At 49.2% G+C, this 25940-nt stretch overlaps 1 protein-coding gene across 1 annotated transcript in view; it reads right to left on the reverse strand.

Annotated features, from left to right (window-relative positions):
- Positions 1-24492, reverse strand: part of PTGIS (prostaglandin I2 synthase) — a 58471-nt gene extending 33979 nt beyond the window's left edge. The window contains exons 1-4 of the mRNA XM_010343248.3: positions 24358-24492; positions 5669-5792; positions 3522-3700; positions 3153-3296 (exon numbers count right to left, since the gene is read on the reverse strand). Coding sequence (XP_010341550.2) covers positions 3153-3296; positions 3522-3700; positions 5669-5792; positions 24358-24431 — 521 coding nt within the window. The 5' untranslated portion in view covers positions 24432-24492. The remainder of the gene's footprint in view (positions 1-3152; positions 3297-3521; positions 3701-5668; positions 5793-24357) is intronic.
- Positions 24493-25940: the final 1448 nt, after the last annotated feature.

Consider the following 25940-nt stretch of genomic DNA (forward strand, 5'->3'; position numbering starts at 1 on the left):
CTTGGGAGGTGGAGGTTGCAGTAAGCAGAGATTGAGCCATTGCAACAGCCTGGGCAAGCGAAACTATGTCTTTAAAAAAAAAAAAAAAGTAAACTCAGGGGACCACAAGGTTTTGCACTGTGGCAGTGAAGACCCCTCCTCCAGCAGCTCTGTATCAAAACAGCCTGGCTGAAGACTGGATAATCCCATGTGTAAATACACACACCACCCACAGACGGCGCTAGAGCCATAAAGAAAAGGAAAGCTCAACCCAGCTGCGTCAGGGGAGAGGGCCATCACGAAACTGGGACTCAGGAAAGACCTTTCTGAGCAGGTGGCGCTCGAGATGAGACTTGAACGAAGTTGTGTGGGAGCCATGCAGATGTGTGGGGAACAGCATCCCCAGGCGAAGGAACAGAAACCACAAAGGCTACAAAGAGAGAGTGTGCCTGGCCTGTTCAAGGCGCAGCAGGGAGGCAGGTGGGAGGAGGGGAGGCCAGGGCTACAGGGTGAGGATAGAGGAGAGCTTCGGGTGCGACCTGGTGAGGCCAGGGCCAGGTGTAGGAGGCGGCACCTCCCGGTTTGGGCTGCCTGAATCTGCAGCTCCTTCACATCTGTGTCCTTGCCATCCAACTTGTCCATTCCCTTTCTATTTCAGGGGCTGCAGATGGCGGTGAAAAGGCCCACAGCTGCCAAGCCAGGTGGCAGGTGCTCCAGCCCAGGCTTCAGGCCCTAAAGACACAGTTACTGATTTACAGGTATGGATTTACGTCTGATTCCCCCTGAGCTGATTCCCCCATGCCTGCCGTACCACAGAGCCTAGCCAGACCCAGCTGTCCCCCAAGCCTGCCTCTCCCAGCGCTTCAGCTTTCTCAGTGGCTTCTTTGTCTGCACAGGGACCCAGGAGCCAGGAGACCCGGGAGAACCCCTACTGTGAACTTGCTGGGCCATTTCGGCTGCCCCTCTCTGGACCTCAGTCCCCTCATACAATGGCAGGGTGGACCAGACCAACATCACCCACAGTAATTATAATTGTAATTGGTGGACCAGCCAATTACAGCCCTTGACACTGTTTGCATCACCTCAGGGTGAAACAAAAAGAATGGGGACTGTCCCCGTGCACAGGGCTGTGGCTGAGAATGCAGGCTCTGGGGGCCAGCCCTGCCCTGACCCCAACACAGGCCTCTGGGCAAATGACTCGGGCTCTCCAGGTCTCAGTTTTCTCATCTGTCCAATGGAGCATGTAAAGTGCCAGGCTCCTAGAGTGATTGTGAGCATTCAATGAGCGGAGACACACTGAGTCTACACACGTCATTTGCACACACACGTCATAATGTCATAATTGTACCCACGTGCCTGTATGTGTCAGCAAATGGCTGCCCTTTATCCTAGAACTACATGGTTCTAATTTCTTGGACAGGTTGAAATGTCTTTTTTTTTTTTTAATTAAATGCTGGTGGGTTAACGGCACCACTAAAAATCAGGGAGCCATTCCTAACACTGCTATATTGCCCCCCCACACACACACCCATGATTCCCCATCCCCACCGCTGCCCTAGTCAAATCTCCCAGCAGAGCCAGTGAACTTCATCTCCAAAAGCTACCCAAATTCTCATCACCCCCCTGGGCCGCCACCATTCTCAGTGACACCTGGCAGCCTCCTGCTGGGTCCCCTTTCCTCCCTCTCCATCCCTGCCCACCCCTACAGTCCACCCCCCATCCAGCAGCCAGAGGGGCTTTAAAACTAAGTCAGATCATGTCTTACCCCAGTGCAAACCCCTGATGTCACCTGATCTTCCTCAGCACAATTTCCAAAGCCTTCCCTGGCCTCCAGCTCCCTGAGTTCTGCTGCTGCCCCCATCTCTGCCCTCCTCTCCGCTGTCCCTCCTTGGCTCTTTATGCTGCAGCCACACTGGTCCTCTCGCCGAGCTTCCTCCCACCTCTGGGCCTTTGCACCTGCTGTTTCCCCTGCGTAGAGTCTTGGGTGGTGGGCACTTTGCAGGTAGGTCTTGGCTCTGAAGCCAGACCCCCAGAGTGTGACCCTGCCTTGTTGGTCTGCGGAAGAAAGCCCCCCAGCTGCTGTCACCCCGCCATGAATCTCTGTCATTGTATTTATCACTCTCTGACATAACCTGATTCAGCCTCCTCCACTGGAGTGTCAGCACGTGAATTTGGGGACTTCATCTGTCCGGTTCCCTCTTGTATCCCAGAGCCCGGAATAGTGCCCAGCACGGCTGAAGGAAGGAACATTCTGTTGTACAGGTTTTAACATACATTTACAAGATCGGATAAAGGGTTAGGTCCCAAGTTGGTCTCCCAAACATTCTGTTTTTCTGTTCTGTAAAATTCCAAAGTCTGGAAGCCACAGGACAAGATGGCCTTGTTACATACAGTGAACTCCAAGTTTCTCTTCAAAGAATCAATATAGCAGTCTGCTCAGGTTGCTTACTCTTTAATTCCCCATTTTAAAGTTTAATGTCCTTGTAGTTTCAGTAACAACCTTTTCCATCAGTTCTAATCAGTAGTTCACATCTGTTCCCCCAGTCCCTTGCTCAGTCCTGACTCATCCTGGTTACCTGCTCCAGTCACCTGCTCTCACCTGCCGGTAACCATCCTTCCCATCAAACTACCCAGCCCGCCACTCTGGCTCATACTCCTGCTCCCTTTAAAATAGCCAATCAGAATTAGACTAGACTGTGCGGTCTAACCCTAGCCAATAAGGGAATGACAGCAGTAGGGGACTACCGTCAGGCATAAATATCCCTTCCCCTCCCTTGTCCAGGCGTGTGCTCACCATTGTTCCATCTGTGAGCTGCACCCTTCCATAGCGGTAAATTGCCTTGCTGAGGAAATTTGTATTTGAGTGCTATTTCTTTTGTGGCACCGAAAATGTTACTTATAACAGCCTCTGGAGTCTTGCTCTGAAACTTCCTTTCTGAATGCCCTGCAAGGTCTCATCTCCAGCCAGGGTCTCCTTTGAAAGTTCATGAGCCAGGTCAGATGAACACCTGGGGCCCTGGTGCACGGGGTCTTTTCCTGCAGTCTTTGCTTTGGGCATCTCAAATCGCTTCCCCCACCCACAGAGTCCTCACGGTTCCCTTGGCCACTGCTCACGGCTGACACAGGTCAAAGTGCAGGGTCCCAGAAGGAGGGAGGGGGCTACACAGCCTCACCTGAGCAGGAAGTTGTAGGAGAAGTCGAAGAGACCCATCTCGTGCCAGCCACTGCCTGCCTCCGTAGCGTCGTCCAACAGTACCGTGCAGAGGTTGGCATACATGGCTTCCGTGAGTGCCTGCAGCTCTCTGTGGAGGAGAGTCCTGACACAGGAAAAAAAAAAAACATGAACATTCAGCTTCCAAAGGGAAATATACACCTGCAGGCATTTCCCTCCCCTAACCTCAGGGTCCCAGAGCTGTTTGAGTTCTCAAGACGAAATGTTTTTACTGGACACTTGCTTTGCAGCCAGGCGTGACTTGGGCCACATGGGTAGCATTGAGTTGCCCACCCTGGCCCACCCCCAGATGCCATCTCCAGCCACTCACGGTTTCATCCTGGCCTTTTCATCACTGGGGCTGTAATGTGGAAGCTGCACATCAAAAATCCTCTCCATGAGGAAGACGGCATAGGCATGGAAGTCGAACCTGGTGCGAGGCTCCCACACCACCGCGTCATAGGAATGTGGGTCCAGGAGGATGGTGACATACCTGCCCCCAACCAGTATCTGTGGGAAGTTGGCAGGGATAGAATGAGGAGTGTCCCTGTGAATGGCAGCTGCTCTCAATGGTCAGGGGCTTACCACGTGCCAGGCACTGCCCCACTCAGCAGTAACAGACTATGTTCTCTTATCTATAACTCACCACCACCCTGTGAGGTAAGGACCATCACTCATCTATTCATTGCTGAAAAAAATAAGACTTAGAAAACAGATGAAATGTGCCCAAGATCTCATAACTGAGAAGTGACAGTGTTGGGACTGGAATTTGGGAATATGGTGCTTTTTAAAATCAAAGGCTGTGTTCTTCACCACCTCACTCTTAAGCACCTGCCATGACGATCTTGGCTATTGCCATATCTCCAGCAGCCAGGAGAGAAGGCAGCAGATGGATCCTGTGCACATCACGGATTGATGAACAGATGAAAGAATGGATGGATGGAAGGAAGGATAGATGGATAAGTGGGTGGATGGATGGAAGGAAGAAAGGAAGGAAGGATGAATAGATGGATGGATGAATGTATGGATGGATGGATCGATGGTTGGATGAATGGATGGAAGGATGCTGTTGGGTAAATTCCAGTAGGTGGATTGTAGAAGAGTAAATGGGAAAATGGATGGATAGGTGGATGGGTAAATGAATGGAAGGAAGGAAGGAAGGAGGGAGGGAGGGAGGGAGGGAGGGAGGGAGGGAGGGAGGGGAGGAAGGAAGGAAACTGCTGGGTATTACTTGTGGATAGAATGTCAGATAGGTGGATAAATGGAAGGATAAATCAATGAATCTATGTTGGATGGAAAGATGGATGGAAGGGCAGCTGGAGGTTCATTGGAAACCAAAACAAATAAATGTTGGGTACATGAATGAGAGAATGCTAGGTAGCTACTGGGTAAAGTGAAGGATGAATGTTGATTGGATGGAAGTTGGAAGGATACATGGAAGGTGGGTGAGTGGGTAGTGGTCATTTGAATAGATGTAAGGATGTATGGATGAGATATAAATAGATGCATATCCAGTGGAGAGACATGGAATACTGAATATAGCTGAGTGTTGGTTGGGTAGTGGCAGATGAATAGAAACATGCGTAGATAAATAGAAAAGTGAAAGTTAGTGGAAACTGACTAGCTATCCCTCAGTATCCATGGAGGATTGGTTCCAGGACTTTCTGCAGATACCAAAATCTATGGATGCTCAAGTCCCATATAACTAACATGCATCCTTCCTTATACTTTAATTCATCTCTAGATTACTTATACTACCTAACACAATGTAAATGCTATATAAATAGTTGTTATATTATATTTTTAGGAAAGAATTACAAGAAAAAAGTCTCTAAAAGTTTAATACCAATGCATTTTCCCCCAAATATTTTCAATTCATGGCTGGCTGAATCCAGAGGTATGGAACCCATGGACAAAGAGGGCCAGCTATATACGGATGAAAGTTGGATGGATGTTGGATTCATGAGTGGAAGAACGCTAGGTAGATCTGGGTGGACAGATGAAGGGATAGAAGATGGATAAATGAATTGACAGATGTTGGGTGAATCTATAGAAAGACTGATGGGTGGATAGATGGAGGTTGACAAATAAATGCTGGGTGGATATAAGAATGGAAGGATGCTGGGTAGACGCTAGGTGGACAGGCAGAAGAATAGAATGGGAAGATGGATGTTGAACAGATGGAAATAGAATGGATGGATGAAGGTCAGCTGCATGGATATACAAGTACTGGATAGAGACTGAGTGACTGCATAACTCCACGCCGGGAAGAGCGAGAGGGAGACTGAAGGGATGATGTTAGGTCAGTGTTGGGTGTACAGCTGGACACGCAGCTGGAGAGAAAATTGGCTCGACCACCAGGATGGATGATGGATGCGGGGAGTTAGCATAGGGACAGACGTTGAAGGAATCAGCAGAAACCAGATATGAGGCCCCGCCGCTCATCTCCAGCCCTCCCGAGGCACAGGAGGCACTTACAGTAAAGATGTCACCATGCTTCTCCTTCATCCTCGTGAGGAAGCCGGCAGCATCTTTTCCAAAGTCCAAGGCATAGCCCAACCAGGGGATGCTGCCCAGGTCCAGGGGAGGCTCGCCGGGTCGCCTACAGAAGCCATGACACTTGTCACCATTTGGTAAGACAAGAAAGGAGATAAAGAGTGTAGGTTGTAAGGTGTGATTTTGAATGGAGCAGCTGGGGACATCATTTGGCTCAGGTTTTACAGGATCTTTTTGGCTGTGGTGCACAGAATGGACTGTGGTGGGTGGGAGCAGAGGCTGGGGGGGGCCAGGTCATGTCTGGTACATGGCATGGGCTCTGGTAGAGGTGGTCATCTCTCTGCAGGTATAAGGACAGAATTGTCTGTGTGAGCCAACCTGGCCAACCTGGACCAGGGTTTGGGTCACCCCACACTCCCTGTTTTGCCCACAGAGAAAGGATGAGACTGGAGGGCACAGTTGGGTGGCAGAAGGCAGTGAAGGCGCCAGCTTCATCACCGCCCCCGACCACCCTCTAGGCTCAGAAGCTGAGGTCCCTCAGGTGGCAAGAGGCCAGGCCATATCCTGTGGAGATGTCCCCAGAGCACAAGCTAGGTCAGCACAGGGGGTGAGCCGGGTATGTATGTAATCATCAAGGTCAGGGTCATCTGTGAAAGCAGAGGAACTCCTTTGAGAACATAAGAACAGTATTTCCAGCTCACTGAGGTAGGCAGAACCCACAGTGAACCACACCCTTGTATAATCCCTTCCACTGAGTAGGGGATAGATGGTCCAGTTCACATTAAGAAAAAAGTATTCTCCTTAGTGGGCCTGACCTAACAGGTGGCAGGGGGCAGGGCCTAAGAGAGACAAGGTTCTTCCTGGCAAAAGAGATTCAAAGTACGAGAGGGACTGGACGTATGGGAGAATCTCTCTCTCTACTGGCTTTGAAGGTGGAAGGGGCAATGTGGCAAGGAATCCAGGCAGCCTCTAGAGCTATGAGGGGACCCTGGCTGATGGCAGGCAAGGAGATGGGGACCTCAGGACCTCAGTCCTGCAACTGCAGGCAAATGCATTCAGCCAGATTCCTCCCGAAAACTTTCTGGCAGGAAGACAGCCTGGAAAACACCTTGATTTCAGCCTTGTAAGTTTCTTTCTCTCTCTCTTTCCTTCTTTTCTTCCCTTCTTTGTTGCCCAGGCTGGAGTGTGTGGGGCCATCTTAGCTCACTACAACCTCCGCCTTCTGGGTTCACTCCTGCCTCAGCCTCCTGAGTAGCTGGGAATTTGGGCATGCACCACCATGCCCAGCTAAAAATTTTTTTAAAAAAATATTTAGTGGAGACAGGGTTTCGCCATGTTGGCCAGGCTGATCTTTTTTTTTTCTGAGACGGAGTTTCGCTCTTGTTACCCAGGCTGGAGTGCAATGGCGCGATCTCGGCTCACCGCAACCTTCGCCTCCTGGGTTCAGGCAATTCTCCTGCCTCAGCCTCCTGAGTAGCTGGGATTACAGGCATGCGCCACCATGCCCAGCTAATTTTTTGTATTTTTAGTAGAGACGGGGTTTCACCATGTTGACCAGGTTGGTCTCGATCTCTCGACCTTGTGATCCACCCGCCTCGGCCTCCCAAAGTGCTGGGATTACAGGCTTGAGCCACCGCGCCCGGCTGGCCAGGCTGATCTTGAACTCCTGGGCTCAAGTGATCCACCTGCCTTGGCCTCCCAAAGTGCCAGGATTACAGGCTTGAGCCACCGTACCCAGCCTCAGCCTTGTAAGTTTCTAACCAAAGAACCCTGTCACCCAGTGCTGGTCTTCTGATCCACCGAACTGAGAGCTAATAAGTAGGGGCTGTTTGAGGCTGCTTCATGTATGATATCTTGTTATGCAGCAATGAACAACAAACGCATGCAAACTCCCAGCCAGCTCTGCCCTGAGATAAGCCTCACCTCACACTCATCTGCCACCCTCTGCGGGAGGGGCTGTCAGCTAATGAGAGCTGCAGTCGGGATCATGAAATAAGCCTCACAATATTCTAGGGCTGGTGATTACAGTGGGCCTTTTAGAGGTCCCCAGACCCAGGTTAGGATCTCTGTCAGAGCTGCAGGGATGCAGAAAGCTCCCAGATACACCTCTGCTAAGTGAATGAATAAATGATAAATGAATGCCTGAGTCACCATATTTCTTCTTCTCACTACGGATTCATTCGCTGACTCACCAAACATTAACTACGAAGCAGGAACTGTTCTGGGTATTGGAGAGATAGCAGGGAACAGGGCAGACAGGATCCCTGACCTCATGGGGCTTAGCTACTAATAAGGGAAGACAGACAAAAAATTTAAAAAGCAAGATCATGTCAGAGAGTGAGAACTGTGATAAAGAAAAAAAAAAGAGAGATACAGCCCAACAATGGGAACACAAATAACCTAGTTTTAAAATGCACAAGGAATGTGAATGGGCAGTTCTCCAAAGAATATATACAAATGGCCAATAGGGCCAGACATGGTGGCTCATGCCTGTAGTCTCAACATTTTGGGAGGCCGAGGCAGGAGGATTGCTTGACACCAGGAGTTCAAGACCAACATAGTGAGATTCTGTCTCTACCAAAAAAAAATTTTTTTTTATTTAGCTGGGTATGGTGGCACCCACTTATAGTCCTAGCTACATGGAAGGCTGAGGTGGGAAGATTGCTTGAGCCCAGGACTTGGAGGCTGCAGTGAGCCATGATCGCACCACTGCATTCCAGCCTGAGCAACAGAGCAACACCCTCTCTCTTTAAAAAAAAAAAAAAAAAGCAGGGGGCAGGGGGGCCAGGCTTGGCATGGTGGCTGATGCCTGTAATCCCAGTAGTTTGGGAGACTGAGGTGGGTGAATCACCTGAGGTCAGGAGTTTGAGACCAGCCTGGCCAACATGGTGAAACCCTGTCTTCTACCAAAAATACAAAAATTAGCAGGGTGTGGTGTGGGCGCCTGTAATCTCAGCTACTAAGGAGGCTAAGGAAGGAGAATCACTTGAACCGGGGAGGTGGAGGCTGCAGTGATCCACTGCCTTCCAGCCTCCACTACTGCCTTCCAGCCTGGGCAACAGAGCAAGACTCCATCTCAAAAAAAAAAAAAAAGGTGGGGGGGTGAGGGTACCAATAAGCACAGGCAAAGATGCTCAATACTATCAGTCATGGGGGAAATGCTAATCAAAACCACAATGAGGTATACAAAAGGAAAATAAATGTCAGAACCCCAGTTCACTATGCCAAAAGGAACAAATTAAGCTGAAACTGAGTCATGCAAGAAACTGCCTTTCCTTTTGCTCCTAAGCAGAGAGCTACAGATAAAAGGTTTAATATCTCCATGGGCAGCTACACACCTTATCTTACATAAAGTGCCCATTTACTGAGCATGAGATGAATGCATCGTTGACTATTGTCCCATCTGCTCTTTTTCTCTTGGAACATGTGATTGATCATACCCTTCCTCTTTCCCCTCCAGCCCACTTTTCTCCCTTTGAATACTGAAACCCTCAAAGTCATCTTTGAAGAAAGGCACAGACCACGCTGTTTCTGAGATTCTGTGGTTTTTCTTCTCCCTGGCATTGCCCTTAACATTGGTAAAATAAACATCTAAATTGACTGAGACCTAGCTTAGATGTTTTTTAGTTTACAAATTGGCAACCATGAAGGGACTCCTGGTCTTTGACAAATCTCCTGTTGGTGCTCGATAACAGCCTAGTATCTGCCTTTATTGCTCAAACCAGTAGTACAATTTGGTGAGGGCTGGGGGCTTCCTGCTGCAGAGAATCCCTGATCTCTGAAAATTTGAGATCTAAGAGAGCTGAAATCTGAGAGCTAAGTTTTATTTCGCTGAAAAACTCCTTTTCTGGAGTTTTACTTGCTTCCATCAAGGAAGGCAAGTTTTCCTGCTTCCATGATGATGGAGAGCAGGTAAAACTCCTTTCTGGAGTTTCAACTCACTTCCAACAGGGAAGGCAAGTGTGAAGTTTTTTTTCCTGCCTCTTAGATGGTAAAGTGCAGGCCAGGCACTTAATGACACCTGTAATCCCAGCACTTTCAGAAGCCAAGGCAGGTGGATCACCTGAGGTCAGGAGTTCGAGACCAGCCTGGCCATTACGGTGAAACCTCATCTCTACTAAAAATACAAAAATTAGCCTGGCGTGGTGGTGCATGCCTGTAGTCCCAGCTACTCGGGAGGCTGAGGCAGGAAATCACTTGAACCCAGGAGGAGGAAGTTGCATGAGCCGAGATCATACCACTGTACTCCAGCCTGGACAACAGAGCAAGACTCTGTCTCAAAAAAATAAAATTTAACCTGGTGGGAAGTGGGGGTTGGACATGTCGCATTATAGCCTCCAGCACTAATATCAACACAGATCTTAAGTCTGATAAGAAACCTTTACGCTCTATTCTCTCTGAAGCCTGCTACCCAGAGGCTTCATCTGCATGGGAAAACTTTGGTCTTCACAACCTGTTACTGTAACTCAGACATTTCTTTCTATTGATAATAACTCTTTCAACCAATTGCCAATCAGAAAGTTTTAAGATCCACCCATAACCTGGAAGCACTCCCCACATCAAGTTGTCCTGTCTCTCTGGACTGGACCAACGCATGTCTTCAATGAGTTTGACCGATGTTTCATGTCTCGCTAAAATGTATAAACCAAGCTGTGCCTCGACTACCTTGAGCACATGTGCTCAGGCTCTCTTGAGGGCTGTATCACAGGCCATGGTCACTCATATTTGGCTCAGAATAAATCTCCTCAAATATTTCACAAAGTTTGACTCTCTTCATCCACAGTGTGTGTGTATGTATATATGTATGTATGTGTGTGTGTGCATGTGTGTATTTGTGTGTAGTATGTGTGTGTGTATTTATGTGTGTATGCCTTTATGGTTTCTTTTTTCTCTCCTAAGTTCTTATTTTTTGAGAAAAAAATTTTTTTCTTCCCAGTCGACTGAATTCTGTTTTCTCCATTTACTCCTGCCTGTCTCTCCTTCCTCTTGCCACACTCTGCTGCATGAGGGACCTAAAATAATTTCTAACAGCCTGGGATTCCTTAAAGAAAACAGAGAAGGCGCCAGACTCCTTCTGGGGATAAACCTCTGTTTTTCCTTATGGAACCCCGAGAGTGTAAACAGACAAGTTCCTCCTCTTAAACTGATTGTTCCTGTATTTCATTACCTGATTTTTTAAAAAACTGAAATAGTTATTACTACAGGGGCTACTCTTGTATGTCTAAGATAAGAAAGGGAGTGGTTTAAACACTTAGAGAAATGTCTTTGTAACAAAGTGCACTGTAAAAGCATTACATGGCGTAGTCTCATGAGATCTCTCTCCTTTTGGAGATCCAGGATTCAGTGTGGGCTCTGCCCAGAGCTCAGAGGTCCAGTTAAAAGACAGAGACTAAATTTAAAACTACCTATCTAAATAAAATTGGCCTCCTCATAAATTCCTACAGCAGATTCCTATAATTTTATGCTTGGCTTGTGGCTTGGCATCCATTTTTAATCTCCTTCTAACAGACCCAGCCTCTCTCTCTCTCTCTCTCTCTCTCTCTCTCTCTCTCTCCCTCTCTTTTTACTTAGAGATGTACATTTCCCTATCTGATTTTCACCCAACAGTTGTTCGTTTAGTATGCAAGTTGAGCTGACAATTGCCAGTTTTAAAAAGGGAGAGCCCGTATGGCAATGATTAGTCTTGCTGCACTTTATGCAAATAATCAAGCCAAGTGTAATAGAACTAAAACCTATTTTACAAATGAGTTGATCCTACAATGATTTGGTCTTTAATAAAATTGGGGAATAGGAGAGAGAAAAGTCATGTTTCAAAATTAACTATAATTAACTATAGTATACCTGTTACTAGATTCTAGCCTTGTCTAATGTTTTTCAATTTTTACTGTTTTTTTACATTTTGGACTGAATTCGAAAACTTCTCCTGGCTACAAGTCTCCAAAATAACGTGTTCAGTGTTTTCCCTTCTTTCTTTTCTTTCTCCTCCCTCATTTTTCCTGATGTGAAACCACTAAAAGTTAAGCTGTGCTTTTCTTAAAGCCTTATAAACTGAACTTAAACTTTGGAAGAAAATAAAAGCAATCTCTTTATACACACAAATCATTTTCATTCCTGCCTACTGATACATGGACCTGAGAGTAATATGGCCTCTATCAGTTTTCCAGGCTTGTTCTTTCTTTGTTGTTTCTCTGTTTATTTCCTTATTTTTCCTGTTTTTTTTTCTCTCTCCCTTACCCTACATTTTCTTTGTACAATGTGAGACTTCAGAACCTACTAAAAATGAGCTTTCCTAACAATATGGGACCTATTCGTCTAGAAATAAACTATCCTAGACATGAGAGATCAGACAAAACCTGAGACCAGAGACTCACTTTCTTCTAAAATGCTTTCTCAAAAAGATTTTAAATAGAAAAGGGAGGCATACACACACAGTGATTCATGCATATAATTCCAGCACTTTAGGAGGCTGAGACAGGAGGATCACTTTAGCCCAGGAGTTGAAGACCAGCCTAGGAAACACAGCGAGACCCTATCTCTACTGAAAAATTTTTTAAAATAGCCCAGCATGGTAGCACATGCCTGTAGTCCCAGCTACTAAGGAGGCTGAGGCAGGAGGATCATTTGAGTCTGGAAGGTTGAAGCTGCAGAGCAAAAACCCTATAGAAAGAAAAAAGAAAAGAAGAGACGAGAAGAAGAAAAGAGACCCAGGTAGAAAAGAAAAGAAAACTGGAGAGAAAGGAAAATAAAAACTCAGGACACGAATTTACTCCGCCATAAGGAAAAAAAATTAAGTTGAAAGTTTCCTTTTGTTCCCAAGCAGCTGGCTACAGATAAAATGTTCCATAGCTCCACAGGTAGCTAATCCATGCCCACTTTATGTAAAGTGCCGATTTACTGAGCATGAGACGAATACACCATTGACTACTGCCCTACCTGCTCCTTTTCTCTTGTAACATGTGGATTACCATATCCTCCCTCTTTCCCTTAGAGCCCACCTTTCCCCCATTAAATATTGAAACCCTCAAAGCCATCTTTGGTGAAAGGCACAGACCTCTCTCCTGGGCATGTCCTTAACCTTGGAAAAATAAACATCTAAATTGATTGAGACCTGTCTCAGACACTTTTTGGTTTATGGGTACCACTTCACCCACCAGGATGGCCATATAAAAATAAAAAATTTTTTAAAAGGAAATTAAGGCTGGGCACGGTGACTCATGCCTATAATCCCAACACTTTGGGAGGCCAAAGTGGGAGGATCACTTGAGCCGAGGAGCTCAAGACCAGGATAGGCAACGTGGTAAGATGCCTGGGCAACATGGCGAGACCCCGTCTCTACAAAAAACCACAAAAATTAGCCAGGCGTGGTGGTGTGCAACTGTAGTCCCAGCTATTCAAAAGGCTGAGGTGTGGGGATCACTTGTGCCCAGGCAGTGAAGGCTATATTGGGCTGTGACTGTGCCACTGCACTACAGCCTAAGCAAGAGAAAGAGACCCTGTCCCCACCACCAGCAAAAGGAAGAAAATAAGTGATAGAATGAGAACCTCATACATGGCTGGTGGGAATGCAAAATCACGCCGTCCGGCAGTTCCTCAAAACGTCACACATAGACTTACTATACAACCCAGCAATATACCCCAAAGATTGAAAACACTTGATCTTATGCAAATGTATACACTGTTACTCATAGTAGTGTCAGAGGCGTTTAAATCAGAGAGACTCCATCTTGAATAAGAGCTGGGTAAAATGAGGCTGTGACCTGCTGGGCTGCAATCCCAGGAAAAAGTTGTTTATTATTTTTTTTTTGAGATGGAGTTTTGCTCTTGTTGCCCAAACTGGAGTGCAATGGCACGATCTCAGCTCTCTGCAACCTCCGCCTCCTGGGTTCAAGCGATTCTCCCGACTCAACCTCCAAAGTAGCCGGGATTCCAGGCATGAGCTGCCATGCCCGGCTAATTCTGTATTTTTTTTTTTTTTTTTTTTTTTTGAGACGGAGTTTCGCTCTTGTTACCCAGGCTGGAGTGCAATGGCGCGATCTCGGCTCACCGCAACCTCCGCCTCCTGGGCTCAGGCAATTCTCCTGCCTCAGCCTCCTGAGTAGCTGGGATTACAGGCACGCGCCACCATGCCCAGCTAATTTTTTTTTGCACTTTTAGTAGAGACGGGGTTTCACCATGTTGACCAGGATGGTCTCGATCTCTCGACCTCGTGATCCACCCGCCTCGGCCTCCCAAAGTGCTGGGATTACAGGCTTGAGCCACCGCGCCCGGCTAATTCTGTATTTTTAATAGAGACAGGGTTTCATCATGTTGGTCAGGCTGGTCTCAAACTCCTGACCTGAGGTGATCCACCAGCATCGGCCTCACCAAATGCTGGGATTACAGGCTTGAGCCACTGGGTCCAGCCAGAAAGCTAGACATTCTTAATCCCAGGATGTTTACGATGAAGGGAACAGGTTAATCATGTTTACCCAACAGACCCAGGACTTAACAGATCCAGGACTCAACAGACCCAGGAAACCTCCCAATGTTCCGATATTTTATGAACAAGAGTTTTCTTAGTTTAAGAATAAGTTTTGCTTTAAAGATAATAATACAGATAATTCTTATGGAAGACAGTAGGTAACCATCCTTTGTTCACCAGCCCTTGTGGTAGAGCACATCTCCCCCAGGATTTTTATCTTATATATAAACGAGAAGAACTGTACCTAAGGCAGACACATGCCTCCTCTTGCCTTCGGGAATGCCCTGCTCTGTATATGGCACGGCCACTCTCGTTCCTGTACCTTCTTTTTTTTTTTTTTTTTTTTGAGACGGAGTTTCGCCCTTGTTACCCAGGCTGGAGTGCAATGGCGCGATCTCGGCTCACCGCAACCTCCGCCTCCTGGGCTCAGGCAATTCTCCTGCCTCAGCCTCCTGAGTAGCTGGGATTACAGGCACGTGCCACCATGCCCAGCTAATTTTTTGCACTTTTTAGAAGAGACGGGGTTTCACCATGTTGACCAGGATGGTCTCGATCTCTCGACCTCGTGATCCACCCGCCTCGGCCTCCCAAAGTGCTGGGATTACAGGCTTGAGCCACCGCGCCCGGCCCTGTACCTTCTTAATGAATTCGCCTTCACTTTACTCTGTGGACTCGCTCTAAATTCCTTCTTGCATGGGGTCCAACAACCCGCTCTCGGGGTCTGGATCAGGACCACTTTTGGGTGACAACAGCATTATTCATAATAGCGGAAAAGTGAAAACAGCCCAAGTGTTCACTGAGTGACGAATGGCTGAACAGAATGTGATGTGTGCGTGCCATGGAACGCTACTCAGCCGCAAAAAGGAACAAAGTACTGACTCACGCTACTATGTGGGTGAACCTTAAAACGCTAAGCCCAATGAAAGAAGCCAGACACAAAAGGCCACATATTGTATTAATTCATTTGTATGAACTGTCCAGAGTTGGGAAATCAATAGAGAACAGAAAGGAGATTAGCAGTTGCCCAGGGCTGGAGGAAGGAAAAACGGGGTGTGACTACTAATGGATTTTTTAAGGGGTGATGAAAATATTCTGGAATTAGATGATGGTGATGATTGCACAACCCAGTGGATATACTAAAAACCATTGAATTATACACGTTAAAAGGTTATTATTTTTTTTAAGAGACAGGGTCTTGCTCTGTTACCCAGGCTGGAGTGCAGCGTCATGATCATAGTTCACTATAACCTCAAATGCCTGGGCTCAAATGACCCTCCAGCCTCAGCTTCCCGAGTAGCTGGCCCTATAGACACATGCCATCACACCTGACTTTTTTTTTTTTTTATAGAGACAGGGTCTTGCTGTGTCACCTAGGTTGATCTTCACTCCTGGGTTCAAACACTCCCTGTCTTGGCCTCCCATAGTGCTGGGATTTACCGGCATGAGCCACTACGCCCAGCCCAAAAAGGTGAATTTAATGGGATATGAATTATATCCCACGGAAGAAAAAAGAAAGCAGGGTGGTATGAGACAGTGAGGGGGACTAGTTTACAGAAGGTGGTCAAGGAAAGCCTCCTTGGGAGATGCCACATGAACAAAGACCAGAAGGACGAGAAGGGAGTGCTCTGGGAAGAACAGAGAGAAGAGTGTTACAAGCAGAGGTGACAGCAAGTGCAAAGGCCCTGGGGTGGGAGCATGCTTGGTGAGGTTTTTTTTTTTTGAGACGGAGTTTCACTCTTGTTACCCAGGCTGGAGTGCAATGGCACGATCTCGGCTCACCGCAACCTCCGCCTCCTGGGTTCAGGCAATTCTCCTGCCTCAGCCTCCTGAGTAGCTGGGATTACAGGCACGCACCACCATGCCCAGCTAGTTTTTTGTATTTTTAGTAGAGACGGGGTTTCACCATGTTGACCAGGATGGTCTCGATCTCTCGACCTCGTGATCCACCCGCCTCGGCCTCCCAAAGTGCTGGGATTACAGGCTTGAGCCACCGCGCCCGGCTTGGTGAGGTTTTCAAGACAGCAGGAGCCCGCGTGGCTGGAGTGGAGAATGTGGGGACAAGAGGTTGGTGATGATGCTGGAGATGACCCTGTGGACGATGAGGGCCAAGGCCAAGGTGACAGTCTGGCTCCTATGCCATGTTTGACAGGCATCACTGGAGGGTTTGGAGCAAGAGCCAATAAGTGATGTGACCACACTTTTTTTTTTTTTGAGACAGAGCCTCACTCTGTCACCCAGGCTGGAGTGCAGTGGCGTGATCTTGGCTCACTGCAACCTCCGCCTCCCAGGTTCAAGCAATTCTCCTGCCTCAGCCTCCTAAGTAGCTGGGATTACAGGCGCATGCCACCTCGCTTGGCTAATTTTTGTATTATTAGTAGAGACAGAATTTCACCATGTTGGTCAGGCTGGTCTCGAACTCCTGACCTCATGATCCACCCACCTTGGCTTCCCGAAGTGCTGGGATTACAGGTGTGAGCCACCGCGCCCGACCATGACCATGCTTTTAAAGGGTCAGAGAGAGACAAGAGGAAGGAAGGAGATGTGTGAGGGAACCACTGTGACCCCCTCAGGAACACAATGTGTGGAAGCAAAGGCCGTGGTCCCCGGAGAGCCAGGCCTAACATCGGAGTCTCCCATTTCCAGAAGGGGCTTTTGTTCCACCCTGGCAGTTCAGGGAAGCAGCCACTTCTCTTCATCCTTTCCCTTCCCTCTCTACCTCCCTCTGCCCCTGTTTCCTGCTCCCTCTCTCCCTCTATCTGGCTGCCCCCAATATAACCCGAAGGGTGGGACAAGTGGTGGACAGGCGTAAATGGCCAGATCTGAGGGCCGATGCTGGGAAAGATGGGAACAGAACCAAAGACGAAATCTGAGGTCCTAGGAAGTGACTCTCCCAGCCATTCCCTCCTCTCTCCAGCCCATTCCGGCTTCTCTAGTTGAAGAGCGGACGTGCAGATTTGAGCTCTGTGAGTCCAAGAAGGTGCAGGCCCTTTCCTTTTCCCTCATCTTTTTGTGAGCCCCTGGGCTAAGGCAACTTCTCCTGAAGCCTCCACATGTCACCTGCCCGAGTAGCCTTGGAATAACCGGTGCATGCCTGTCCCCTTCCAGCCCAGGCCAGAGCCCAGGGAGGCTAGCGCTGAGCAGTGATTTTTCCATAAGAGGCAGGAGGATGTGGTCATTATGAGCCCAGACTTTAGCACCACACCTCCTGGCTTCAAATCCCAGCCACGCTTCTTGCTGGCCATGTGACTTAGCTTCTCCGTGCCTCTCTTTCCTCATCTTTAAACGGGAGCAACAATGCTACTGACTGCATCGGGCTGTGCGGAGGATGAGGGGAGTTACAGGCACCTGGTGGCTGAGGGGCAGTGAGAAGCAGGACCAGTAAGATGCATGGGCACCATTTCCCTAGTGCCAACTACACATCAGGTGAGATACTTGGCATTTTCCAAATGTTTCCTTGCTTGGTAATAATGGCTAACATTTAATGAGCCCTGATGGTGAGGGAGACACCACACTGAGGATTTTATCCCATTAACTCAATGAATTATCTCCCTAACCTATGAGGAAGGAATTATTACTGCCAGGCCCATTTTACAGAGGAGGAAACTGAGGTGCAGAAGGCTAAGTCACACGCCAGAGGGCCCAGCACAGAGGACCTGGGTTTCTCTCCCTCCCTCCCTCCTTCCTTCCCTCCTTCCCTTCCTCCCTCCCTTCTTTTTTTTTTTTTTTTTTTTTGACCAAGTCTGCCTCTGTAGCCCAGGCTGGAGTGCAGTGGCCCAATCTCAGCTCACTGCAACCTCCGCCTCCCGGGTTCAAGCAATTCTCCTGCCTCAGCCTCCCAAGTAGCTGGGATTACAGGTACATGCCACTGTACCTGGCTAATTTTTTGTATTTTTTAGTAGAGATGGGGTTTCACCGTGTTGGCCGGGCTGGTCTTGAACTCCGGACCTCAGGTAATTTGCCCGCCTCAGCCTCCCAGAGTGCTAGGATTACAAACGTGAGCCACCATGCCTGGCCTAGAGGATGTGGGTTTCTAATCCAGGCAGGTCTTGCTGCAGTGCCCACCCTCTTGACACTACCCTGGCCTCCAGTCACCCTAAGTGGACATTTTCACCCCGATTTTGCAGGGAAATTTCAGAGATCTACCCAAAGGCAGACCCAACATTTTCTCCTGAAACATCTTTGCAGGTGGGAGCAGGCTTCCTTTCCCTGCCTTTCCCCTGGCTGCAGCCAGAACTCCCCAGCGAGCCAGGTGTTATTCCTAGCAGCTTTCCTCTTTCCCCACAAAAGTCTCAAGGAGGCGCAGACAAAGGCAGGAAGCCAGGAGCCCAGGCCCCTGACCCCTGATGCTGGCTCCTCCAGCGTTAGGCCATCAATCCGACTCAGGCTGTGGCCACATTCCAGGGTGACTCAACCTGTGGCCAGCCGGGACGAAGGAGGCTGTTTTGGGGCCTGCGGGCTCCAGCCTCACCCACGGACACTCTCACTTTTTTAAGGCACTACCAGGCCCTGGTGGGCAGGGCAATGGGCCCTGACTTTTCCATCCCCGGCTCCTGCCCACACCGCCCGTTTCCTGCCCACCCTGGGTCAGATGCCAAGGCATCTTTTCTGATTCCCTGCTGGAGCCCATCATGTGGGTTCCTCTAAAAACTGCCTAGTCCCCACTCACTGACCGCACCGCCACCTCTGCCGCCCGCCCTGGATCTCTCTCCCACTTGACCCTTTGTGAACCAGGGAAAGGAGTCAAGGATAGAATGTCACCTGCCTCTGTGCCCACGACGTATCACACCTTCACTAAATGGAAGCTCCATGAGGGCAGGAACGTGTTCACTCCAGCACTCAGAACAGTGCCTGGTCTGAATGAATCACGTATGTGGTAGGTGCTCAATGGACAGCACGTGCCTCCCAGAGTTGCTGAGAGGGATAGGAGCGCCAACATAGGTCAAGTGCCTGACACAGAGACCATCTTCTAGATTGCCCAGAGCAGAAGCAAGGATCGTTCAGCTGTGCAGCTTTGGGTAGACTGCCCAACCTCTCTGTTCAATCATTTCAACGCAATGCAAATCCTTAAGCTCTGGGAGGATTTGATGGGGAACAAAAGGGCGCTTAGTTGTCCAGCTGAGCTAGAGCAACCCGAAATTCTGTTTAACCTGCTGAACCCATTCTTCCCTAAGGGCTCACCCACAGGCCTCTAGGGTTTTCAGTCTGCCATTAACAGGGTTTCCATACCTGCCCCCTGCTGCTACCACTGTGCAGAAAAAGCACATGGCCTTGCCCTAGTTTTTGTTTTTTGGTTTTTGAAATAGACAAATTCACAGAATTATTTCTCAACAACAACAAAAAAAAGAGCAGACAAAGTCCAGTGGTAACTAGAGTAGCTGCACGTTGGAGAGGCAATAGGGAGGAGAGAGGACTGTGGCAAGGTTTAGAGAGGGCGCCACCACTGAGTGCCAGGAAAGAGTTGCTAGATCTTCTCATTTTTCACAAGAAGTTAGAGATCTAGATTTTTGGGTATAGAATCCCCCAATTTTCTTCCCTTGTCCCACACAGCACAAACCCAGCCATCCAGGGTGAATCTAGTCACAGACCACTGTTGGGTGACCTCTGGTTGGTGCATGTTAGAATGAGGCAGATTTATTTATGCCTAGAAATTCTGCATCCTGCAGGGGCCCAGACCAGCTGCTGGGCCACAAGGACACTCCCTGATGCCACTATTCCCTCTGGACCCCCGGAAAAGGGGCTCCCAACCAAGAGATCTCTCTCAATGCTCATTGTGGTGGTCACACAAGCCCAAAGAAAGAGATGCGGTGGTCTGGTGACGGGGTTGGGGCTTAAGAGACGACTGCCGTGGGCCATGTCAAAGTACAGATAAACTGAGGCCTGGACGCAAGAAGAATGTTTCCGATGCTCACAAGGCAAATCAATTAGCCTCAACGGGCACACAAGCGAGACTCCTAACTCTCAGCTCACCACCCTCATGTTCACCGACTGGGGCTTGACACTTCTTGCTGTAATTGCAGAAATTTGAATTTGAACTGGGAACTAGATGATATTAAGAATTATCTTTTTATATTCTCAGGCAAGAAAATGGAATTGTGGTTGCCATTTTGAAATGCATTCTAAAATATTCAAGGGTGAAATATGCCATCTCTTATTTTTTAAACAATGTTAATGACTCTCAGATCAAGGTATGGGTACATAGGGGTTCTTAAAGTACTCTTTCTCTTTTTCTGTATAGTTGAAATGTCTCCTAATTTAAACATTTTAAATTAAATTCCAGAGGTAAAACGGAGTTGCTCACTCCCAGAAGTAGTGGTTTCTTACTGGGATAAGCACGAATTTTGGAGCTACCTAGATGTGAAATATAATTTTTGTGTGATCCTGGGAAAGTCACTTCATCATTTTAAACCTCAGCTGTATAGGAGTGAATGGAAATTACCTTAGGGCTTGGTCAGGATAAAGAAATAAGACAAGGAAGCTGGAGAGCCTTGCTTATTTCATCCCAAACTAGAAGACCGTTCACACAGCATGAGGGTCACTCACTTGTTTCACTCATTTGTCCTTTAAGAATCTTTTGCTTGTAGTTGCATCTCTTATTATCTTAAGGTCACATGGTTCTAAGACTTTTGAGTGTTCGGATTACCAGTATAATGTGTGAAAAGTGAGAATTCATTCTTCCCGTGAATTACAAACTCTTGCAAGACCAGGCACAGTGGCTCACACCTGTAATTCCAGCACTTTGGGAGGCTGTGTTGGGAGAATCACCTGAGCTCAGGAGTTTAAGACCATCCTGGACCACACAGAAAGACCCCATCTCTACAAGATATTTAAAAATTAACTGGGCATGGTGGTGCACACGTGTAGTCCTAGCTACTCAGGAGACTAAGATGAGAGGATCACTTGAGACCAGGAGTTCAAGGCTCAAGTAAGCTATAATTGTACACTGCACTCCAGCCTGGGTGACAGTGTGAAACTCTCTCTCTCAAAATAAAAGCTAAACATTCTTGCAGCCCAGAATTTTAATCCAGACAGACCTGGAGCAAGTTGCTTAGCCTTTCTGAGCCTGTTTCCTCCTCTGTAAAATGGAGATAACCAGAGTGTCCCTAGCTGAGCTGGAAAGAGATTGAGATTAGGGATCTAAACTGAGGTTCCCAGGGTTCATGCACCTGCCCTCAAGCTGCCAGTGACCCTCATTCCCACACTTCTCCCCACTGCCCACTGTTGACCCTTCCAAGGAGCCCACAGGTACCTTAGAAGTCAAAGGCTTAGCGGAGCACAGTGACTTACACCTGTAATCCCAGCACTTTGGGAGGTCGAGGCAGGTGGATTACCTAAGATCAAAAGTTTGAGACCAGCCTGGCTAACATGGTGAAACCCCGTTCCTACTAAAAATACAAAAAATTAGCCGGGCATGGTGGTATGCACTTATAATCCCAGTTACTCACGAGGCTGAGGCAGGAGAATCAGTTGAACCCAGGAGGCAGAGGTTGCAGTGAGCCGAGATCTCGCCATTGCACTCCAGCTTGGGCAACAAGAGCGAAACTCCGTCTCAAAAAAAGGTTCACCCCCAAAGATAAATTTGCTCTCCAGACTGACAGTCAGCAAGAACTAGCCAAAAGAATTTAAAAACTGTCTCTGCCTCAGTTTCCCAATCTTTAAAATGGAGATTTTACTCAACTTGACCATATTTCCATAGGTTGGGAATTTTCACATGTCTAGAATGCCAGACCAGGCACGGAGATAGGCGGGGGAGCGGAGGGAGATGTGGAGGGCTGGGGGGTGATGGGGAGGAGGGGAGAAGGCCAGAAGGACACATCTGTAATCCCAGAACTTTGGGAGGCTGAGGTGGGCAAATCACTTCAAGTCAGGAGCTCAAGACCAGCCTGGCCAACACGGCGAAACCCTCCCCTATACTAACAATACAAAAGTTAGCTGGGCATGGTGGCACATGCCTGTAGTGCCAGCTACTTGGGAGGATGAGGCAGGAGGATCGCTGGAGCCTAAAAGGCAGAAGTTGCAGTGAGCGGAGATCACGCCACTGCACTCCAGCCCAAGTGAGAAGGCAGCACTCTGAAGTAGCAGAAAACACTGGAAACAACCTAAGAGTCCATCAAAAAGACAAAAGAAGCCACAACGTATTCACATGCTGGAAGACTCCAGAGAGGATCAAAAGAATGGATTTCATCTCCATGTAGCAAAAAGATCTTCTTACAGAAAAAAAGAACGATGTCAAAACTAAAATCTGGACCGGGTACCGTGGCTCACAGCTGTAATCCCAGCATTTTGGGAGTCTGAGGCGGGCAGATCACGAGGTCAAGAGATCAAGACCACCCTGGCCAATAAGGTGAAACCTTGTCTGTACTAAAAAATACAAAAATTAGCTGGGCGCGGTGGCACACCTCTGTAGTCCCAGCTACTAGGGAGGCTGAGGCAGGAAAATCGCTTGAACCCAGGAGGCAGAGGTTGCAGTGAGCCGAGATCGTGCCACTGCACTCCAGACTGGGTGACAGAACAAGTCTCCAAGAAAACAAACAAACAAACAAACAAATAAACAAAAAAACTAAACTAAAATCTGGAGTGGAAAGAACAAGCGTAATGTCTGAGAACATTTCTATACAGCATACTGAAAAAGTCTGACAACTCAGGAAAAATAATTCATTTCTTCATGGGGACATTTATTTACTGTTTTTCTTTACTTTTTTTTAAGGCAAATAATTGCATAGTTGTAAATTTCGGCTGAAAATGTGTCTGAAGGGTGAAGAAAAATACAGTGAGCTTATTGTTCGAAAAGTCAACTAACATATTGTTTAAAAATCAAAAAGTTCCCAACGTTTCCGGAATTTTCAGACACGAATGTAAACTAACTCTCTCTCTCACACGGCTCTGTATTAGCTACAAGCTCATGTCTATGGATGTAAGAGTAATTTTTAAAACGTCTGGGAGACTGAGGAGATGTGAAGACTAAAGGCAATGTGGTAACTTGGGGCCGGATCCTGGAACAAAAGAGGACAGTAATGGGCAAGTTGATAAAATCCCAATCAAGTTTGAAGTTTCGTTAAGTGTAATGGACCAGTGTTGGTTTTTTAGTGGGGACAAATGTCCCATAACGATGTACGATGTTAACCATAGGGAAAACAGGGTTAGCGAAATACAGGAATTTTGTACTATGTTTGCAACTTCCTGTAAATCCCAAACTAGTCTAAAATAAAAAGTATATGTATTTTTAAATCTGGAAGTTTCCACCCAGACTGGGCAACAGGAGAGGCCCAGAGAAGGGGAGACGACTAGACTTCAGGGGCTGGGGGAGGGCTAAGGAGCTTCCGTCTTACCTCTAACAGGGTAAATATTTGTTTTAAGTCCAACGTATTTAGCTATTCCTTGTGCTTTTCAAATTAATTTTTTAAGTATTTTATAAAAAGAAGAACTACAGCTCTCTCCTTGATTTGAGGCTGTGAGTCTTTACTTTTTCTTCTAAATCACAGCTGCTCAATGGAGCCAGAAAACCTTCAGGACCAGGAGGCTGTGACATCCGGCCCCGGCTCGCTCTGTCCAGGCTGTGGGACCTCAGGGGAAGGTAGACCCCTTCACACGTCTCAGTTTCTCCCTGACAAATGAAATTTCGGAGCCCACAGACTCCCCTCTTCTGGGAAGATGGTTCCAGGGCATGATAAGGACATCCCCCGGGGCTCTGCACTCCGCAGGCTCAACACTCCCATCTGTGTAATGGGTTGAGGAGCGAGGCTACCCCTATAGGGTGCCGAAAGCAAGGCCGGGTTTGACAGCGAGTGGGCGGGTGCCGAGTGCTGGCAGAGGCTGCAGAGTGGAGAGCGCTTCTTCCACCCGGGTCACGCCGAGGCTGTCCCCGCGCCGCTCCCCGCCCACAGACCCTCGGTCCTCACCTGAAACCCCCTCTCAGGTCCCCGCCGTCGCTAAGGGCCAGACCCGGATTTGTCCCGGTGGGCGATCCGCCCCGTGGGACGCACCGGCTCCCGCACCTCCCGCCTTGCGCGTTCTTGGCAGGGGTCACACACGGCCTGGCGCCCTCCCCCGGGTGCGGGGCCCCGGGACTCCCACCTCCGAGGGTCTCGCCCTGCTTGGGATACTGGGGCTGGACTCGGGCCAAGCCGGCCGCGGGCTCCGAAACCCCAGGGCTGCAGCCCGGGCGGGAACCGCCCCCTTTGTCCAGCGAGGCCGGGCGGAGCGGGGCACTCACCGCGTGCGGCGGCGGCTCAGCAGCAGCAGCAGCAGCAGCGCGGCCAGGAGGCCGAGGAGCGCAGCCCAGGACATCGCGGGGCTGGCGGGGCTGGCGGGGCTGGCGGGGCTGGCGGGGCTGGCGGGGCTGGCGGGGCTGGCTGCCTGGCCCACCCCCAGGTAAAGTTACCCGCCCCACCCGCCGCGCCCCTCCCACTCCGCCCACCCCGGCCAGCTTTGCTGCGGGATGGCGGGGGATGGGGCCCTCCGAGGTCCGCAGGGGTCCGCCCGCCCGGGGCTCTCTGGGAGAACCCCCCTTACCGCCCCCGCGCTCCTGCCGGGACGGAAAATGTGGGAGGGAGGGGAGGGCAGAGGGAGAGGAGTGGGGTGGAGGGGGTGTGGAGGGCTGGGGGGTGACCACGGGGAGAGGAGATAGGCGGGGGGGCGGAGGGAGATGTGGGGGGCTGGGGGGTGATGGAGGGGGCGGGGGAGAAAGACAGGATGTGCAGGAAGGAAGGGGTTGTAAGTGGGGAGGGAAGAGGGCTGGGAAAGATGGGAGGGGACTTTGAGGAAGGGAGGGGAGGGAATCTGGGAAGACCGAGGGGCCCTGGGGAAATAGTGAAGTAGGGGTTGGGAGGAAGGGGCAGTGTGGGGAGGAGAGAATGTGATAGACAGGGATGAACAGGGAGGAGTGTGGGGGTCAGGAGGGGCTTTCCCATCACATTCCACATTCCACCTAGACGGAGGGCACCCCCCCGCCCCGACCCTTCTTCGCCCCATCCCCCAGCCCAGGCGTGCTGGAGACCTGGAGCTCTCCATTCTGTGGTCTGGGTTGGGAGGGCTGCGCTGGATTATATCGCACCTTACAGTATCTTTGGTAACTACTGGGCAGGGGTGAAAGGACGCCTCAGGGAGTTCCCTCATCCTCACCTGCTTAGGGGACAGATGATGCTCGTGAAGCATGTGCCCTCTACCTGGTGCATGTTAGGGCCTCCGGATGTGGTGGCCCTTGTCACTGCTACCTGGTGCTTGGGGTGCCAGTCCCCTGTGCCCGAGCCTCTGCAAGGGACCACCCCAGGGTGCTTGTGAGAACTGGAGCTCCAGGCTAGTATACCTGGGCATCAATCCAACCTTGCTCTGCGCCCCTTCCTCTACCATCCCTATTCCCACCCTGGGAAGTCTTGGGCAGCTAGCTTAACCTCTCTGAGCCCACCTTCTTAGCAGAGTTGTGCTTACCTCTGGGGCTGTTGTGAGGAATTGACAATAAAAGGAATTGCAAACTGTTGAGTGCTTGGCACATGTCAGTTTTATGAAGCCATGGGCTGAACCTGAAGCTAAGACCCAGGAGGTCTGGTTCTAGTCCCGTATCCACCAGTTCAGTGCTGGGTGAGCTTAGGCACGTTTCATTCCATCTTCCCAGCAGAGCTCTGGAGAAGCTCTTGCTCCTCCCTGCTCTCCTGGCTTCTGTCCTTATCAGCCGGAGTCCTGACAATACCTTTCAAGAACCAGCGTGATTCGCCCTTTCTCACCTTTACCTCCCTGGCTTCATGCCCCCAACTCTCTCCCTCGCCCACTCTGCTCCAGCCACGCTGATCTCCCCATCTT

Source organism: Saimiri boliviensis, chromosome 9, assembly GCF_048565385.1.
Source record: "Saimiri boliviensis isolate mSaiBol1 chromosome 9, mSaiBol1.pri, whole genome shotgun sequence".
In the NCBI taxonomy this organism is placed as follows: Eukaryota; Metazoa; Chordata; class Mammalia; order Primates; family Cebidae; genus Saimiri; species Saimiri boliviensis.